At 42.3% G+C, this 13,770-nt stretch overlaps 2 protein-coding genes across 2 annotated transcripts in view; one reads left to right on the top strand and one right to left on the bottom strand.

The window, feature by feature from the left end:
* The window catches only part of PDIA6 (protein disulfide isomerase family A, member 6), a gene marked incomplete at its 5' end in the record, with an annotated part of 11,937 nt that extends 5,702 nt beyond the window's left edge, over positions 1-6,235 (top strand). Inside the window, 6 exons of the mRNA XM_010132029.1 lie at positions 243-383; positions 1,543-1,627; positions 1,721-1,793; positions 2,807-2,965; positions 4,925-5,021; positions 5,751-6,235. Coding sequence (XP_010130331.1) covers positions 243-383; positions 1,543-1,627; positions 1,721-1,793; positions 2,807-2,965; positions 4,925-5,021; positions 5,751-5,819 — 624 coding nt within the window. The remainder of the gene's footprint in view (positions 1-242; positions 384-1,542; positions 1,628-1,720; positions 1,794-2,806; positions 2,966-4,924; positions 5,022-5,750) is intronic.
* Positions 6,236-7,685: 1,450 nt separating this feature from the next.
* Positions 7,686-13,770, bottom strand: part of ATP6V1C2 (ATPase, H+ transporting, lysosomal 42kDa, V1 subunit C2) — an 18,126-nt gene continuing 12,041 nt past the window's right edge. The window contains exons 6-12 of the mRNA XM_010132028.1: positions 12,136-12,234; positions 11,056-11,124; positions 10,027-10,119; positions 9,507-9,600; positions 9,113-9,210; positions 8,592-8,721; positions 7,686-7,781 (exon numbers count right to left, since the gene is read on the bottom strand). Of these exons, the coding sequence (XP_010130330.1) occupies positions 7,686-7,781; positions 8,592-8,721; positions 9,113-9,210; positions 9,507-9,600; positions 10,027-10,119; positions 11,056-11,124; positions 12,136-12,234 (679 nt within the window). The remainder of the gene's footprint in view (positions 7,782-8,591; positions 8,722-9,112; positions 9,211-9,506; positions 9,601-10,026; positions 10,120-11,055; positions 11,125-12,135; positions 12,235-13,770) is intronic.

The following is a 13,770-nucleotide window of genomic DNA, read 5'->3' as shown; positions in this document are numbered from 1 at the left end:
TGCTCTGTCAGGTCTAAAACTTGAAACAGTGATCCAGTGTATGTTAACCTTGTTCTGAATTGTTGCACAAGTAGGAAGCTACAAAGTTGTTCCAGTTCAGTCATAACATGCTGTGAGACTTGATTCATGTAAATGTTAAATCTCTTCCCTTTGTCTTAATTTGGAACACTTCAGAGTAGCAGATAACTTCCACCATAAATATTTGGATTTATTTGATCTGATGGCTTAAACCTGTCTTGCAGATTCGTGGATTTCCCACCATTAAAATCTTCCAGAAAGGAGAAGATCCTGTTGATTATGATGGTGGGAGAACTAGATCTGATATCATTGCTCGTGCTCTGGATCTGTTTTCTGATAATGCACCACCACCTGAGCTCCTGGAGGTACCTCTACATCATCTTCTCAGATTGCTTTTCCATCATATCCTGCAATGCAGTTTTTACAGGACTATCTTAATTGTAAATAAAAGACCCTAAGTGTGCTGCTTGCACACTGTTTTGCAGCAGAAAGTCAAGGATGCCAAGTCTGATCATTCACCTTTCTGTTATTTAATTTTTTACTGTGAATTTGTTCTTGACTGAGTCTCTCAGAACTGATCCTGTGAAGGCACTGACAGGATGATACCAGAGTGTCTGAATCCTCTCTTGAGGAACAAATGAAAAGGTTGGGTTCTGTGTCCCATCAATTTTTTCTTAGAGAGTGGAGTTTTGTCACTTGTAAGCTGTCCATTAGGAGATGCGTGATAACTAATCTTCCTTGTCCAAAAAAACCACCACCCTCTTTTTGGTGACTTCTAGTTTCAGCTTGATATTGGTAGGTTTGAAATGGTGATCAGTTGTCTCCAAAGTGGGATGCAAGGAGGAAAAAACACATCTGTACCATTAATGAAACTTTAAAAAGATATTTTAAAATAGTTACTTCATCTTTGTTATCCTTTCAAAATGTCTATTTTCTGTATGCTTTATAATGTACATAATGTTAGTACAGTAGTACATGTATATAATTTCCATATGTATATTGGGGCTACATACGTAGAAACTTTTTTATTGGTAGGGGTGCACAATCAAAGTTTGACCACTGGTGGGGATAAACGGGTTGATTCCTTTTTAAGGTAGGTCACACAAAACTGGTAGCACTGGTTAAATGTCTTCGTCTGCATCAAACACTGCTGTGTGCTGGCTTTCCTTATGCTGGCAATATCATGAATGAAACCTACAGACATAATCACGGGTCTGGGTGTTCTGTGTTCAGCCTGGTCTAAGGACAGTGATTTTGACAAGAAGTGACATCTTACTGTGCTCTCTCTAAGCCTTATTTGGTACTGCTTCGTTTCCTGTTGCTACAAATCTCAGCAGAAGACTTTGATCTCTTTAATTTGTGTTGGGGGGCTAGTGAAGGAGGATAGGCCTGTAAACTTTTGTGTCAAGTCGTTTCAGTGCTTATTACCTTGCAGGCTGGAGTTGATAGGCTGTTGGAGGGAAGTGCAGTCACACCTGGGCAACCAAGTCTTACTCTCATTGACTTTCTGCTGCTTTCTTTTAGATAACTAGTGAAGATGTTCTGAAGGGTACCTGTGATGCTCATCAGCTCTGCATCATTTCTGTCCTGCCTCATATTCTTGACACAGGTAGGCGTATAAGCAAGCAGACTTCCGTATGGATTTGTCACTTAAAGCACATAGTTGTGTGTTTTAACTTGTCCAATTCTGTCTAACAAACAGGAGCTTCAGGGAGGAATTCTTACCTGGATGTCATGTTAAAAATGGCTGAGAAATACAAAAAGAAAATGTGGGGGTAAGTGTCAGTGTAGGCTGGTTGTCTTGGAAAAGATGTGAGCATTTTCAGAGGTAATGGGAAAGAATTTGTATGATAGTGACTTACCTGCAGATAAGAGTTGCTGCTTGTTCAGGATAGTGTATCTTGGTATTTCACTGACTGTACTGTGGGAAGGGATGCTGTGGCTTTAGAATAAATTGCTGATTTTTCTTTTCACCCACCTGCATTTACAAGTGATACCTAAGCATTAACGAAGTCAGATGAGGCATCTTTTACTCCGGTCCTGAACGTTAATATTTTAGGGCAATATTTATCTGTTTTAATTTAGAGTCTTCTCTTGGTGGTTGAGTCTGGCAGGGGTGGAGGAGGCAGGAAGTAAATTGCAGTTTATTAAGCTTTGTGCTCTGGAAGAAGCAGGCCAGCCAGCAGGCTTTGCCTTTTGTCCTCCACAAGTGGAGCTTAATATCTCCAGGAAGTGAGTGGTGCTGACTGCTGTGAAAAGGGGATGAAATGCCCTGAAAGCCTGGGGGAAATGCTGAGATTTTTTGATTCCAGAGGTTCCTTAGCACTAGATGAACTGAGACCCAACCAGTGAGGAATAAATCCTGAGTGAAATACTGGGCTTGCAGTCCTTGGCCAGAAATCCACTAGAGTGGGATTTCAGTACTACTGTCATGTTTACATCTGTGAATTGAGCTGTTTTTAAGATTTGCTGAATACAAGTCGAAGTGTGTCAATTTGTTCAGATTGATAATGTTGTTCTTTCCCTGGACTGTCTTTCATGAGTAGTGGTCTGATCTAGCAGCTCTCCATGGCTGTGAGCATGAGGCTGGCCTAGAGGTGCTATTGATGGGGAGCTTTCTTCTGTTACATGGCTGAAGATCAGGCCCCTGTTATTCCCAGGAACAGTTGATACAGTCAAGGGCAGTTCAGAGCCCAGCTTGAACTCTGCAGGGTTGCAGGATATGTGACTTAAAACAATCGTAGTGCCTGTCCTAATTTTTCATTTTCTACGTCATGTTTTCCTTAAGGTGGCTGTGGACAGAAGCGGGTGCTCAGTCAGATCTTGAGACCTCTTTGGGGATTGGAGGCTTTGGGTATCCAGCAATGGCAGCTGTTAATGCTCGGAAGATGAAATTTGCCCTTCTAAAAGGATCGTTCAGTGAGCAGGGGATTAATGAGTTTCTCAGGTATGAAATCCTCAAGTGACTTAAGTCCCTCTGTAACTGGGGCTGTGACCCTTAAGACCAAAATCAGACTCTTGGATCAGACGAGACCTGCATGATTAAGAGAATGAAGATGATAAGCATTCATTGGAGTAAGGGAATTATTTCAGTGGGCGTTGCAACTAATAAAGCAGTTGCTACCTTTGTGTGGTGGACAGAATTAAGAAGTTGTCCATTTAGACTTAAATGGTACCTTTAGCACCATTTTTGAACACAGAAGTGAGCTCTGATCTTGAGAAATTCTGGTTCTCTGGTAACCCAGTAAATTAATGGGACTTGATAATCAATATTATTTAATTCAAATGGTGCAGTCTAATGAGTAATTGGCAAGTTCCCAGTTTGGGTATCTAAATGGGTGCTGTTTAGGTTCTTGGGATTCTGTATGTTGCTGTTCACCTTCCTGGTTCAGTCTGGTGCTGTCTTCCCCCTCCCACCCTCCCATTCCCCTGGTGTCTGAAACTAATTGGGGGAGCTGAAGCAATCCATCCAAAAAGTCAATAGCTTTCTGCACAGCTCGAGATCCCTGAAACTGCATCTTGCGTAGCTGGGCAAGATCCAGTGCTGTGAAGAACTGAATGTGGAGAGGAAATAGAGGAGGACAGAAGGCGGCAGCAGCACCGAAACAGCAGCTAAATTTAAACTGTTGCTTAAGCAAAGCGGGAGCTCTGCTTCTGGGTAAAACACCAGCTGACAGAAGGTATGTAAGAGCCCTCGAGAGCTTACATCAGCAGTGTTACTTTAATGTCTTTTACTTGGAGAATGGTAGAGGACAGTCAATTGCAAAGGCAAATACAACAGTCTCTCCCTTCCTTCCTCTAAGCACATTAATTGAACCCTGTTCCTGCTGGATTAATGCAGACAGTGCTATATTCTTACCATGTAAGTGATCAGACTTTCTTCTTGGTGCCAAAAAGGGAGTGTTCTCAAAGCACCAAGTAAAGTTTAGGATTCAGGTTTCAGAAGATGGTCTAGATGGTCTGTGCTAATGCACATGAGAAATGTCTGCCTTTCTCAGACATGGCAAATTCTTGGTCTGTAAAATCCATCTTAGTGGTGCCATTCCCAGTGAAGTGGATGGTGCTTCTGGGTCACAACAGCCGACTTAATGTAACTTATATTACATAAGATAATTGGTTTGGTATGGTCTTACTGCAGAGCAATACACGCTAGAATAATCTTACTTCACAGTTGAGCTCAGCTGGGCTGCCTAGAGAAAGCAGTACAATCCCAGTTGGCGTAGCTGGCCCTTAACTCAGCTTGCTGTATGCAGCTTTTGTAATCTAATAAACAGTCTCAACAGTGCTGAGCAACAGTAAGGAAATCAACACTGAAAAGAGCATAAAAATTGTAGACCCTGCCTAGGGAGAACTGCTTATTCAGTCTTATTTGCCTTCAGAAGAATGCAAAGGAATTAGCTCTGCAGGATTTCAATGTTAGGCTTTTTGAGCAAGCCTGACTAGGAAGTCATGTGCAAGGTGGAGCAACTCAAAGCAGAAGCTGGTTACCTTGTACCCGTTGTAACCCCTAGAGCCTTAGTCTCCACTGAAAAAGATCACTAGTGATTGAGAGTAACAGTTGCAGGTGACTTCCAAAACTAGAATTACAGTCTCTTCTTAGAGTTGCTTTAAGTGATAAACAACATACTGTTAAAGGGGCTGTAGCTGTCCATGATTGTTACACCGCTGCTATATGAACTGGTGTAGCTCACGTAGTTTGTCTCTTTGGATCTTTTGCAGTGCTGCTTTAAGGGCTCTGTAATTTTCTCTTCCTCAATTTGAAGAGCTTTTGCTTTCAGACAGCTTAGATCTGCTTCAAGAAATGAGATCTTCAAGTTGACTTCCTTTTATCTGAAGCAGGTGCTGTTTCAGGTGGATGGAGACTGGAGACATTTCTTAAATTAAACTTTTTATTTTTTTCCCTCAGGGAACTATCTGTTGGTCGTGGCTCTACAGCACCAGTAGGTGGTGGAGCTTTCCCTAAGATTCATTCAGTTGAACCCTGGGATGGCAAAGATGGTGAGGTAAGAGGTGCTCCATCTCTAAAAAGTGTTGATGATTTGCTAGGTTCCGAAGTGAACGGGTAGAGTAACTAAACTGGCAATGTGAAAATTCCTGTTCTTCAAAGACCGTGGTAAGTGGAGTTGATGGTTTCCTGTTATTGAAGTCCAGCCACCAGGCCAAACACCAGATTTATTGTCTGAAATTGTGGGCAGACACTCCTGCATGGCTGTTAAAGATGTAAGCTGAAAGTTGAATCCTGTGAGGCTGAAATGTGTTATGACCTATGCTGAGTAAGGGAGGTGTAGTGTATGCGTTCAATGGAGACTTTGGTTCTGCAGTATGCTGACCTTACAATCAAAGCCTTAATGTCAAAGTTTGCAGTGTAAAGCCCATTTAATAATAACACAGTGATTAAATATGTTCTTAAGGTTCAACATTGCTGTGAAAAACCAATTTACAACAATACTTTGATCTACTTTTGGATGGAATTAAAATACAGGATATGGTAGTAATTTGGTTATGTAGCTTATCTGTATTTACCTTTACCTGAAGTATTTTTATTAGTAGAAAACAATCTCCTAGTCTAAACTGATCACTTGTCCTGTGCTTAATATATTTTGAGTTTTTCTGAATGAAAGATGACAGGAGGGAGCTTTACTCTCAGGATGAAGTAAGCATCTTTCACAGTCAGCAGGGTCCTGGTGCTAAGCACTTCTAAATGTGTGCTCAAAACCTTCTCTTTCTCACAGCTTCCAGTTGAAGATGATATTGATCTTAGTGATGTGGATCTGGATGACTGGGACAAAGATGAGCTGTGAGATCTTCAGGAAACTTCTTTTCTTGGGAGAGTGCGCAACAGTTTGCAGCCTGGTTCACAATAAATCAGATGGATATTCCAGTGGCCTTTTTATGGAGAAATAGCACCTGACACACTGTGCTATTCAATGCACTGCAGCAGTGAACTGTACACATCTCAAGAAAACATTGCAGAAATTCTATGAATTGTCATAACCAGTAAACTTGATTGTATTCTGTGTAACAAATATTTTGAGGACAACATGGATATTTCTTTGGACATCTTGGGTGTTATTTTGTTGATAGTGTGCTGTTTGAGTGTTACTGGAAGCTGTTAAGTGTAACCAATTCTAAATGTGATTTTTTTTTTTTTCCCATGGAGGTGGAACCTGATCAGCTTCTGTTTCAATTAAAGAATAAAACAAGTATTTTTGACACATAGTGTTAGTCTTGTATAGAATAACAAAGATACACATGATAAAAGCTATTCCATTTTGGTTGTCTCTTGAAAAGCAAACAGTAGAATAGAGGCTGGTCCAGAGGGGAGTCTTAAAACATGCCCTTGCTCTTGAATGATCCTGACAGTTTGGCCTCAAGCCTGATTAGATGGACAATCTTAGTTTAAATGTCCTTTAGTCTTCCTTTTCCTACTCCTTCTCAGGGGCATTCTGATTTTTAGTGCCAGACTTTGTAAGATCATTAATACAATGGGTGTGGGGTTGCTGCTGCCATGGGACAGATGGGGATTAGTGGTGAAGGTAATACCCATTTTAGGGCATGAGGCTTCCGGGTGCTAACAGAAAAACACCATGATACTATGTCCAGCAAACTGGGTGCTATTTCTTCTTCCCCTCTAGCAATGCTTTGATTTGAAATTGCTATTTTCTTGGACAGGGAATCAGGACTGGGAAGGGGGATGGTTACCTGGGTTTTAAATACTGTTACATTTTGTTGCTCTCCATGTCTTGTGTACTGGTGTCTAGGGAAGGGACTCTGCTTGTCTATAAGTAAGGAATGGCAGTTTCCTGTCCTTTCAAGAAAATAACTTAAGGATATTTGTCATCTGCTGTCAGCAAGAGATCGCCTGTAGCTTAGCCCTTTGAAAGGCAGTGTAAGAACTGTGGGTAGCCAACAGTAACTTGACAGCTGATTTGGTGCAGGAAGTGTGCTCCAAGTCTTAAGTCACACCAGCACATGGGATCTAATGAAACTGTTCTGAATGAAATGTCTTGACAAAAACTAAACTTACAAGTACTTGGGACTATAAGTCATGCTACAGTAAATACGGCAGTTTTGAGGATCTTAAGCTTTTTTTTTTTTTAAATTAAAAGAACTTCGGGTTTTGCTCTGATGCTTTCTACTTTTTCAATTTTTTTTAAATTAAGTTTGCTTTGTAAGAAAGAGAACTGTATACACTTAGTAGCTCCGTTAGCCACCACACTTTAAAAATTGTTTTAAGTCCAATAGATATTCCATCTTTGTAACTTACAAAAAAATAAATACTACCATAGTACCACCTGCCTCTGAAATACATTTTGTAAAACTATGAACTAGAGATATGTATATATATTTATGTATTTAAGATCTTGCTGTTCTCCCTCTACCCTACCCTGATTTAATGGCTGATTCGTTTATTTTGTTTTGGATTACATTGATTTAGTTTCCCCTAGTCGAGCCTGTCTCTTTGCCCACAGCTGTAAGCATGTGTTAGCGAGAAAACTGCTCCAGGGCTATAGTCACCTGTGCTGGGTCCTAAACAGTGACACGATCTTAGGCAATTATTCTGCTACAGCATCTGCATTTTAATTGGACTTTCAGCAGCCAAAGATTGTTTTACAGTAACATTAGGGTCTTGAAAAATTAATAGATTAAGCTTGAGCAATTTTTCTCTAACTTCGGTCAAGAAGACTGAGATCAATCTTGAAATAGACGTAAGGATAGTACTCCTGATTGCTGAGTTGTAAACCAGGGATATCCATTCCAGGCTGCAAAAAGAAACAGTATGACTTTAGTACCAGTGAACTAACTTGCACGGTTCCAAGCTACAGTGGATGGCTTTTGTGCTCCTCTTCCTCAGGTGGGATGGAGTTTTGTATTTACTGTGCTTAAGAGGGTGAATTCCCCACTTGAGGATCTAGCGTTTGCTTGGTGTTCTCAGGCTGCCCAATACAGTCAGCCCTCAGAAATCATGCTTGGTTGAAACTTTAGAAATGTGTACTATAGCATTTTTGTGTTCTTCAGCTCTAGAGCAAATAATTTATTTTTCTCCCCTTCATTCACTTTATCATAATTTTTTTATGCACTCAAGATAGGGGAAGAAAGCAAGTACTGCTGCTTGCTGAAGGCCTGGGTTGGTAGGGAAGTAGTCAATGACAGCCTTGTACAAGGAATGGATATGTCACAGTCCTAGTAGTTAGTTCTGAATTCTTTTTTTTTTTTGCTTTGTTGATCTGAATGTTTACAGAAAACTTGAGGCTTTTTACCTAGAGGAACTCTCATAACTGTGCAGACCTATTTTAGTCTGGTAGCTGTAAACATCAGATGCTTCAACAGAAAATGTAAGCAAACTTTTTTCAACAGAAAACGTAAGCAAACTTTACACTTCTCCATCATAATCTGAGCCTCCCTGAAACCCTAATCCAACCTGTAACCACCAGGGATTACTGCTGCATCCAGGGCTTCTAGCATTGCAGGATGTGCACAGATGTATGCTCTAGCCCCTGGGTAGTGAAAGCATTCATCTGGTTAAGCTGCCACAAGCTAGAGCATGTGTGCTTTGCAGTCCAAATACATACATCCATTATACTTGCTGCTGCAACTTCATCCAGGTGCTTGAAGACCACGTTTAGGACATCTCTCAGGCGTTTTGCAGAATTCCTATTTGGCTGCAGCAGCATTGCTTGGAAATTCACTGGGAGGCCATACCTTGAAACACATCAACATACACTATCATCCAGGAAGGGGCATGCCTTTCTGCTCCTGCCTGTCTCCCTCTTCAGTCTCCTGACATGGTAGCTGATGGTATGTGGCAGAAACAGTCTCAGTGGTGGCATGCTGCCTCCTTACCTGAAACCATTTCCTTTTTTAAGCCAGAAGTTAACTAAACAGTCTTTGTTTCCTGCTTCCCTGTGAGTGCCCCCAGAAAACTGTTTTTCATCAACTTCATATATCACGTTTTTTGCGGTCATCTGTATCGTCTCCTGTGAGCTCCTGGAATGAGACGTGTAAGGCATGTTCCCTCCCACAAAGAAACTGCCCCAGGAAGAGAGCTGCACGTTTTGACTTCTACAGGCATCTTTGCTGTTTGCCCACTTACCTCAGGACAGATTCAACAAAAACTCTCAAGGCTTTCACGTGAATCCAAGCCACAAATGCTTCACTGAAGTTCACTTTCAGCCAGCGCACTAATGGGCCCTATGAGAACAGACAGCACAGTAATGTGATTCCCTCGCTGTGAGAAGCAGCTTCTTAGCTGCCACCACTGAAGCTATCATGGGCTGCTGAGACAATACACAGGAAACCTGTTACTGGCTCTCAGTTATGAGAAACTCAAGTGGCCTTGGACAAATTGTGTTAGCTATCCTGTACCTCAGTTTTCTGGACTAAATGGAGCACACAAGCCTGTTGGAACCATAAAGCCTTTCTCAGTGAGAGGTGCTTAGGCAAGCTGGTTGTTGTTATGTGGACCATCAACTTGATGTGCTACTTACATAGTGTTGTTTCTTTTCGGAAGCTAATTTCATCATCTCTTCCTTTTCACATTTCAGTTCCTCCTCATCAAAATAAAATTCTCGAACCATGAACCTACAATTGAATGATATTTGCTCTCACAAGCCATAGTCCAAGCAATATGCACACTCATCTCTTTTGCCTCTGGAGAAGCAGGTACAGTTTCAAAGTTGCTAGCTATTTAACCAGTTAAAGTATGTGGAGGGTGAGAGTTGATGTCATGCCCAGAAAGCAAGCTTCCTGCTGCCAGTAGCATGAGAGCAGGAAGGACAATTCCAGGATCTGTGGTGTGGTGCTTAAAGAACAGGATCAATATATATGCTGCCACAGCTCCTTCCCACCCTAGCTTCTCAGTGGCTTTAGAGCCAGCAGCAGACCAAACAGTAAAGGAGTCCTAAAAAAACAGTGATGGCTTTATCTGTACTGCACACAGAACACATCTCACCTTATCCTCACCATCATCTGCTTGCTAGCCTGCTCTGCCCAGCAATCGGTGCTTACCTGTTCTCCCTGGCTTTAGCTTTGAAATCATCCATCACTTTTCTAAAAAGAGTCACGGTGAAGAGCCCTCCCTCTGCATCCTCAGCAATCATTCTGTGGGAAGAAAATCCACTGCTGTGATCTGACACGGCACATGCCTCATGCCTTCTTTATCTCTCTCCTTGGTAGTTCTCTTTTTCACTTATGATACTGAACATCACCCTGCTTTTCAAGAATTGCTGTGACTGGAATAGGGAACAAAAACAACACTAGTACAGGCCACACGACCTCCAACGAAAAACTCCCATGAGTTAAGCTCTTGAACCCATTGTAGTACACGTACACTCTGCCTGGCTGATTTTGCTGTGTTTCCTGAAAACGCTCCCCCACTTTCCATGCATTTGTGGTTTCTGAGACAGGCAGTAGCAAACAGCTTTCTCCTTTCTCTGTGCTTTCCGCTTCTTCCACTTCAGGTAACTGCACTGTCACCTCATGGTCTGTGTGAGCTGACCAGTGCAATATTTAATTCCTAGGAAGGATTTTTTACTCCAGGTGAAAGGGTAAGTTAACATAGCACTTGCTATATTAACCCAAATGAGAGTCCACTGATTTACCCTATTCTACACCAGGAAGCAATTAAAAATGCAAAGATAAGTGTTTGATCTTCGTAAAAATAGTTTCCATAAAGTTGTATGCAAGTGCATGTATCTGAATTATGCCTGGATTACTGTAACAAATTGTTTGTCTGTTTTGCACAAAAAGCAAAGGCCCTGGTTGAAAGTAGAAAGAACCAGATTACTGGAAAAGGGAATAACAAGCTAACTGTAAAAAAAACCCCAGTGATGATTTTTCTTTTTCTTTCATCTGCACTTCCCTTCAACAGAGTAATTTCTGATTTCACCTGAGAAATGAGATTGGACAAATCTATTTGCTTACATGGAGCCCATGTGTTAGACAAGTGATTCCTTCAAGGATTTGACAATTTGAGGGGCTGAAATATAGCAGGGATCTCTGAAACAAACAGGGACCTTAATTTGGAATTTCACTTACTTGGTGGAGCGAGGCACTACCATATCGGAAAGGGATTCATAGGTCTTCTGCCACTGTACATAGCTTGACCTTTGAGCAACACAAAGCAAAGCACAGTAAATAAATACTATATACTAAAAAAGGAGATGTGTTAATATAGTTAATCTAGCTAATGGCTTAGGGTAGAAGGTTGAACCTCTTCATGCTGGGTTATGTGATTAAGATACATTAAGCCTCTCCTATCCTTTCCTCTCCTCGTCACCAACTAGCAGATGTTTCCCTGCTAGCTTTTGGCACAGCCAGGTGCTGCCACATGGCATCCCATGCTCCAGGGTCCCAGAAGAAGCTCCCCCTGATCCATGGGTAGGTGTGGTGTATCTGCTGTGTTCAGTCCCAGATTTGGTGCTATGACACTGCAAACATGGCAAGTGCCAGCACTGGGAGAAAGGGGTCAAGATGAGGGTAAGAGTTTGCAAAGCAAGGCCTGTTTATAGGGGTGAATCTGAAAGAATGTGCAAATAATAAAGTCAACATCTTACCTCAGATTGCTTTTTGTAACATGGTTTTCACAGACAGAAAGGTGATGGTACTGTACTTGTGTGTTGGGACAGGACTATGTGGAGAGGAAAAGTTTTGTGTAGGGCTTCTGAGAAGCCCATTGTGTAACTTCACAACTGATAGCAATGGTAATCATCCTACGTCCAGGTACTTTAGGAATACATGGCCAGCAGAGGCCTTGGGAGTTTTACAGGTCTAATTTCATTTATAAACTGGATAACTCCAGTTTGAATCCATTTTTCTCTTTTTTTTCAACTTGTACTATTCCTACCAGGAGGCTGTTTGAGAGCCCACTAGTGTAACCATGAAAAACCTACATCCCTATTCTGTCCTGCACCTAGTTTGGAGCAGTCTTTGTCTTTTTATTTGTTGCCAGCACCACCCTCGACAGAAACTGTCCTTTCCTCTTTGCTAAAAGTTCCACCCACGCCCCAGCCATGGCGCTGATGAGCTGCCCAACCTGACCCAGCATGACCTGGATCTGGTGATTTGGCCTGAAATTCAATGCCACATTGAGCGTGTGTGCAGACAATATTGCCTTACTTTGGCACCACGACAACCAGTGTGATAAGATACTCGGAGTTCAGAACAAAGTCATCTTTATGTACGATGTCTGCTAGGGTCCGAGTCAGCAGATTTCCCCTGCAGTGAAGAGGACAAAAAAAAAAAAAACAAAAACCCAAAACCAAAACATTAGCAGGAAGCCAGCAGCAGCACACTGGAGGTATAATGCCGTGGGTATAGTCTAGTAGTGTATGCTGGGGTAGAAAGAGACCAGGAAGGAAGTGGCTAAAGGACATGTCTACACTTCTAAATGGCCATTTAGTTACTTTTACTGCAACTAAAAAGAATGAAAAGGCAACTAAAACTAATGGCAGAATATTGGCAACTAGCACTAAGCTAGCTTATGCCCTTTATGTGAAATTACACCATTCTGCTGCTAGTTTCTACAGTAAGGGTGTAGATGTTTGGGAAGTGCACATCTGAAGTTACCACCACACTGCCAGTCACTGGGAGGCACCTGCTTTCTCAGGCCACCTGTTGAGCTGACTTTGTGACCATGCTTCAGTCAGAGTAAGCAATGTTAGTATGGACCTAAGCCGTCAAAGCAACCCTGCATACCTGGACTGCCATGGACAAGCATAAAGAAACACCTGAAGGTGAAGGACAGCAGGACCAGCAGCCTCGTTGGTAGGTGGGACTTGCAGAAAGGGGTCTCTTCACAGTCCAAGCCCATTTATCACATTAAGTCTCACTACTGCTGCACGTCTAGAAGTGTAGATGACTGAGGCTGGCTGGGCATGGCTGGTAGGCACTAGGTGTGTCTGGAAAGAGAGCAGCTGCCCTCCCTGTCACTGGGCAGGAGTGAAGAAGGATCTAAACCAGTAGTTTCTGGTTTGAAGTTTGCTGTGCCAGTCTAAACATTAATTAACTGGCCAGTAACATCTTATTAGATATTTGTTCAACCCACACTAGCTGGCACTGGTGGACACCAGAGATGCGAGCATTTAAAGGTGGATGGGATGGTGAAAGGAAGACAGACCTGGACCATGAGGTCTCTGTTCTCTCTCATCACCTTGTTGGAGGCCTGACACTGTTCATGTTCCGCACACAGATGTCCTGCCTCTCTCCAAGTACTTAAAATTGACATGGAAACTAGGGAGATGCTGCAGAGTGAGGTGGGAATATGAACAGGGCCAAGAAAAAGAAAACGGGAGCTAATGCTCCCTTTTCCCTCCCGCTCATGATTATCCATATGCACACAGCCTGAGACAAATGTGTCTGATGCTGCCTGTACCAAGCTGGAAACACAGGCCAGTGGTGCTGACTGGCAGTGATGAGGCACGGTCACAGGAACTCAGCAGAGAGGAGAGATGTAACTGCAGGTCTCCACGAGGGACAGCAATTTTTTGACAAACTCATTCCAAACCAGAACCTGGAAGTATTTTTTTTCTGTGGTTTCTGTTGGGTTCACTGGTGTTGGTGCCACGCATGCTCATTTTAGCTCCACATTGAAAACAAAATTCCAATGACCATGCAGTTTAGTTTAAGCCCCCATGAATGTCTTCGTTGGTAAAGACTGGTTTCTAGGCAGGGTGCCAGCATGGCTGGCTGAGATGCCAGGAAGGCAAGGACCTGTGTCCTGTGCCCACAGCAAGAAACCTGAGTAGGAAAGAG

The sequence above is a fragment of the Buceros rhinoceros genome, unplaced genomic scaffold (genome assembly GCF_000710305.1).
Source record: "Buceros rhinoceros silvestris isolate BGI_N320 unplaced genomic scaffold, ASM71030v1 scaffold14512, whole genome shotgun sequence".
NCBI classification, from domain to species: domain Eukaryota; kingdom Metazoa; phylum Chordata; class Aves; order Bucerotiformes; family Bucerotidae; genus Buceros; species Buceros rhinoceros.
This window is presented reverse-complemented; position numbering and strand designations above follow the sequence as displayed.